General features: G+C 28.1%; 1 protein-coding gene across 1 annotated transcript in view; it reads left to right on the top strand.

The window, feature by feature from the left end:
* Positions 1-173: 173 nt before the first annotated feature.
* Positions 174-6,559, top strand: part of LOC106689912 (NGFI-A-binding protein homolog) — a gene marked incomplete at its 5' end in the record, with an annotated part of 25,166 nt that continues 18,780 nt past the window's right edge. Inside the window, 1 exon segment of the mRNA XM_014435129.3 lies at positions 174-293. Coding sequence (XP_014290615.1) covers positions 174-293 — 120 coding nt within the window.

The raw sequence follows: 6,559 nt of genomic DNA, 5'->3' as shown, positions 1-6,559 counted from the left end.
ATTATAAATTTTAAAAAAAAATTATTAAAAAAATTTCCTTTCAAATACATGTTAAAGTTAACTTCAATAATAATTTTCAAAACTTTTACGTGTCAACTTTGGATAGATGTTATATATTTTTTTTTTTTTGTGATAATATTATTTGTATTATAAATTGTGTATTTTTTTTCCAGCAAGTGCTATCCATGCCTGAAGATGACCCCAAAAGGATGGAACTAATCCGCAAGTATGCTGCAATTTACGGACGTTTCGACTGCAAGAGGAAACCTGAGAAACCTCTTACGTTGCACGAAGTAAGTATTAACGATATCTTGATTTAACTATTAGACGTTTAGAGAGCGTCGTCGGTCTTTTTAAATTAGATAATTGTGTATGAGTTATAACATATGTTACCAGCAATAGCATGATTTCGCTTCAGGGAGAGAGAGATGCTCATCGAAGTGAAAATTGTGTAAAGTTCAAAAATCAGCAAAATTGATGCTGAATAAACGAAATTTAAAATAATTTATTACAAATACTTCGAGAATTTTATATTTGAAAATAGGTTTTGATATTGAGGCTGAGGTGGAAATTAAAATATCTGAAAATTGCTAGAATCGACAAAAGCGTTAAATGAGGAATCGATGTACAGGGAAAGAGAGAATAAACAAAATTGACATATTTTTATTAAAATAATAAAATATGTAGGCTTTTGAGGGATATATGATACATACCTCTAAAATATGAGGGGTAAATTCAAAAAGTTTTTTTTTTATAATTTAAATATTAATATTCTCCAAATACATATTAATAAAATTTAAAATACACTTTTTTCCTGAACATATGAGCATACTAAGCAGGAGTATTATTAATGATAGGTATTCAAATGGAATGAAAAAAAGATAAAGAAAAGATGAAAGTGGTTGTGTAAGGATAGGATGTCTGGGAGATTTATACAGGCAAAAGGAGAACAACACTGATGCATATCCGACCAGGTACCGTCTCTAATCTTCCCCTAGGGCTAAAGCTACTGCAGGTGGTATTGGCCCCATGCAATCCCATATATATATATATATATATATATATAATAGATAAGGATTAATTTTGTTAATAGTATGATTTACTTGATATCTATTTAGGTAGTATGAGATTCTTGATGCAGATAAGACTGTGTAATCAGAAACTTACTAATGTAATTACCAAGACATATAATGTGTTTATTAATGTATATTTGTGCTGTTATATATATAAAAAATGATCCACTAAATATAATAAACAGCATTCGAAACAATGTATTTACACCGAAGCGATAGAATCTTAAAATATTAAATCTTATACTAGAGTTAATTATTTAATTCGACGGTTCTGAAAATCTTTTAATTAATTAAACCATAGAGGACACAAAGATTAAAACAATGCAAACTGAACACAAACGTGTGGAAGTAGCACAAGCTGCTTTGATTTGGGCCTAAAAACCGACATCCAACGAGTCAGTCGAGAATTCAGAGCATTCCTTAAACTAATAATAATATGATAATTTAATAAAATGCTTTGGTTTTATAGTTATTACATTTCTAGTAATTGCATATTTTTACTATAACTTATTATTGTTGTTGATAATTTTATTTTTTAACTCTAGCTTTATGTTTTTATTAGCATTTTATATTGTTTTTGGTGGTTGCTAGTCCATTTATATAATTATTATTAGTCGATGTTTTTAATTATTTTGATTTCAACGAAAAAAAAAAAAAGGAATGCTTAGAATCATAAAAAAATTAAAAATAAATAAAAAGTATGTTTTGTAGCATTCTCTAACCTAACTAACTCAAAATTTCAACTTGAGAAGACGGATCAATATGGCATACTAAATGGATCTGGATATTGTATCTGGGGGGAGGGGCTCTTCTTAAAAATGTTTTAACTCACTAATACATCAGCTTGAAGCTAGGCCAATTAACATGTTAGGTTATAATTTTGCAATGAAAAAAAAATGATTTATGTAATTCAAACTATGGCATTTTACAGCTAGAAAAATATAATATTTATTTTAAAACTACAACAAATCAAACATAAGGAAACATATGAATTAATCTGCATATAAGGAAATAATTCAATCATTCCAACTGTCAATTAGTACAAACTTCTGGAATGAGTTTAAGATTATAAAATAACAACTTATTTCATCATAAAACTGTTTTTTTTTTTTGTTTTTTTAGAGTAAAAATATGTAAGACATAATAATATAAAATTATTACAAAAATTAAAATTTTCTTTGAATATTTCTAATACAGAATAAAATTACGAGGCTGTAACAACACGTTTTGAAACATCGATAAGTGCATCTATTTATTGTAGTACTAAATATGGATCTTAGAAAATGGATTTTTAGAGGAAATTAAATGCTAAAATGATTTCATTCTTTGGACTTTTGTTCATTATTTTCAATTATGAGTTTTTGAAATTGACTTGAATGACATGAAAAATTGACGCCTCCGAGGCGTCTGAAAAGAAGATGGCCAGGAGACCAGCTAATGTAAAATGTCATTAGAGTGCTACCAATGGGTAGTTTCTCTACACGCCTGTAACACTCCAATTTAACTTAGTTAAGATTTACTAAATGTATTATAATGTACAGTTGTAAATAGCAATAAATAAATATTTTAAAAAAAAGTTTTATTTTTAGTTTTATATATTCGCTTAAAAATTCAAAATTTCATATGCACCAACTTAATACTTGTCATTTTCACGCATGCATAAAAAATACGGCAATTTTCAAAAGACGTTTATCCCCTTTTATGCAAAAAGCTCATCCGATCAAAAATGATTAGATATAAATTAGCCTTCAACAACTACTGATTATGAGTCATAACGCATAAAATTAAAATATTTAGTTACATCATATTAACAGAGTTGACGCTTAGATAGTCAGCCATATGTAATTCCTCATAGTTTTATTTATAGTACTGATTATTAATTGTTTGTGCCCTCAGCAATTTTGATCAAATTAATAATTCTAAATTGAACCTTATACAAGCATTTCATCCGATTTGAAAAAAAAAAATATTGTGTTCATTACATTAGTATTGACACCCACTGCTTAAAAAAGTTGATCAAATTCCATACTTAATTCAAGTCATGGCCGACAAAAATAAAAAGCATGGGAACTAAGTGACCTAAGTCCGGTTGCAACTTTATCATGAGACTGACCCAGTTTTTAATTGTTGCTTGTTTTTTTTTCCTTTCTTTTTCTTTTTTCTTTTCTTAAAAAAAAAAAACACCTGGTCCCTCTCAGGAGATAACTGGCTTCATAATAACTTTTTGGCTCTTCAACTAACATGAAGTTACTTTTAAATAAACAAAGTAGAATTTATTTTCTGCGTATATACATATCGCTTTATTTTGATAGTGATGCTACTTGACAAATAAAAAGTTTTTAGATTAATTATTTATTATATGATTGTTTGAGAGTGGTTTATTTCATTATTAACATACACTATTTTTGATCCATTTTGCTCTCAACCTTTATTCTTTAAAAACACTCCAAAGTTTCGGCCCTCAGGCCATTTTCAAGGAGACAACTTTTTTAAATATTGATGTCAATGTTTTTAATCTCATTTGCAGGCTAATTTCCCGTGTCACAATATAACTTTTTTTATATCTTAAATTTAAAAACCCTTTTATACAAGGGTTGGGACGAAGGTCTCAGTGCGTCGGTTCGGAACGTTGTGGGTTCGATTCCCACCTGGGGCATTTATACATTCATTTTTCGGCGGTCCCGAAGAATGAATCTTGACGTTCCCACCGCGTACTAACCAAGACGCGGCGGCAACCTAGGTAGCTGTCAGAGGTAGGCAAAAATGACCACTAGGTCCACTTGCCGGACTTGTTCCCTCCCACCAACTACCAGTACCATTATAACAGAATCACTAACCGTTGAAGGTAGGTTCTGTTATAAGTGATAAATATAAATAAAAAAGAGGAGATTATTTGTATAAAAGATTTTTAAGTTTAAGATATAAAAAAAGTTATATTGTGACATGGGCAAGTAACCTGCAAATGAGATTAAAAACAATGACATCAATATTTAAGGTAGTCTCCTTGAAAATGGCCTGAGGGCCGAAACGTTGGAGAGTTTTTTAAAGAATAAAGGTTGAGAGTAAAATGGATCCAAAATGGTGTTTGTTAATAATAAAAATTTTGTATTCTGATTGGACGTATTTTAAAGAAATTACCGTAGATTGTGTTACTTTCTATAGACTATGCAGATCTAGTAGGCTGTCAGAGACTAACCTCAGTATATGATACAATTTCTGGAATATGTCAAATACGAAAAAAAACTTTTTTACGCCTCTAACAAAACAAATCCATCAGTAATCTCTGACGATCAATATATAATGATTTGAAATATCGATATTTCAAAATGAACAATTTTTAAATGACTACTTTATAGTATTTACTTTTCAATTTTCGTTCATTAACTATTTTATGATTTTTAGTCAGCGTTACAAACGTCATTTTGTTTTATTATTTTCATTAATAAATTTTCTTATCGACTAATAAAAAAAATTTAACTCTCCTTAATATTTGTGCTTTTAAAGAATTAAAGAAAAGCTATTTTTAAAAAACTGTCCGTCCGTCGTTACAGATTTTCTTCGAGTCGATTTTTTTTTCCCATTTTTGTCAATCGATGTTATAGACATAAATGTTAGATAAAAATAGCTGAAGATACGAAGGTTTTTTATGTGTGTCTTATGAAAATGGAATAGTGATATATGAGGCAGTTTTGCAGTATTATACATTTTAAAGCATTATTTCAAAGACTTGGCAATTTTTTTAATTATTATTATTCTATTTAATTAGTTATTAAATATTTAAATTTAAGTAATTATAAAATATTATTATTTTTTATTTATTATTCAATATTTATAAATTAATAAAACTCTCTAAACTTCTCATTTACTACAAAAATATCATATATACTACGTTAATCAGACCAATTTGGACATACGGAATTGAGCTTTGGGGCTCTACCAAACCATCAAATTCCTCCCCTATCCAATTATTCAAACCAAAATCCTTATTAATGCTTATTATGTCACAAATAAACTCATCCTTAAAGACCTTAACATCCAAATCTAGTAAGTTTTAATCTCTCATCCTTAACAATCCCTTATAATCTTCCGAGGCGTCAAAAAAGAAGATGGTCACAGGATCTTCTAATTTAAACCAATAATTGAAGTACCACCAATGGGTAGTTCTTTCCTAAGATTATGGTGTATTCTGATAGATTTATCAAAGTTACTTTTATTTTTTTATATAGTTGTAAATTTCAATATATAAAAATAAATTAATATGAAAATTGTTGTAATAATTCGTATTTAAATTTATTTCAGTTGCTCTGCGAATTTGTTATAAAATTTTCTGATATTGTTGGTCAGCTGTTCAAATTTAACCATTCGTAGCTGTGTTAACTTTGTCATAGTTCTTTAATTACTTTAGGGTTGCCTTGAAGTGATGTTGCTATCTTCATTTTCTCAATCTTCTTTAGACTGTTGATGTGAGATGTAATTCATTTACTTAACCTCATCTTCTGTACTCATAGTGCCTGAATTGATGACACTTTTTTCTTTTATTAACGTTCTAATAATATCCTTCAAAAATTATGCTTTGGTCGGCTCTGAATTGACATAGAAAATTAATTAACTATGCAAAAATACAAATAGGAATCGAAAACTGGTTTGAAACTAATCGAAATCCATTGAAGACTAAAAATGAATTGACAGCGTGTAGTAAAGAAACAAATAAATAACCGAAAGAGACAGATCCAATTTCAATTAGGTTATGTAACAAAATCTTGTGGTTGTATCTCCGGACATTCGGTCAATTAGTCTTTTCATATTTAAAAGAAAATAACATGTTGTCAGGCAATTAAATTTGTATTCGAGTTTAGTTAAAATCGATTCTGTCTTTTCAATTAAATCATTCTATGTGTATATTTTTTTTCAAAATACAGATTTAAAATAGATACCACTTTTAAAATTTGAAAATTTTAGGAAATTTAAAATGGTTCTAATGACAATTTTATTCTATTGCTTCGTCATTTCCAATAATTAGCCTTAGTCATCGATCAAAAAAAAAAAAAAGAAATCGCCGGTCATAAACGCCATTTGTTTTAGTATTTTTTTTTAAATTAATTTTTTGTCTATTTGATGTTATATCTGTAACAGTAAAATTTGTGATTTTACAAATTGCAATAATTATTCTATTGTTTTATTATCGTCTCTAAGGGTTTTAATATATCCAAGTTTTTTTTTTATATATATATATAAGGCAATCCACAACGAAGGTGATGTTTGCCTAGGCATATTGACTGACCACTCTTTTTTATTTGAATTTTTTATCTGGATTATCTCTCTAGGAAGTCTGGTGAGTCAATTTTTTTTTTATAATGTTTTGAGGTTTATTACTTCCATCATTTTCAATAAATTATTATTTATTTATTCATTAACATTGTACAACGTTTCGGGACCACTGTCCCATATTCATACACTATAAAAACCTATAACAATATTAAAAACTA

The sequence above is a fragment of the Halyomorpha halys genome, unplaced genomic scaffold (assembly GCF_000696795.3).
Source record: "Halyomorpha halys isolate HHAL.00 unplaced genomic scaffold, Hhal_1.1 Scaffold1521.1, whole genome shotgun sequence".
Lineage (NCBI taxonomy): Eukaryota > Metazoa > Arthropoda > Insecta > Hemiptera > Pentatomidae > Halyomorpha > Halyomorpha halys.
This window is presented reverse-complemented; position numbering and strand designations above follow the sequence as displayed.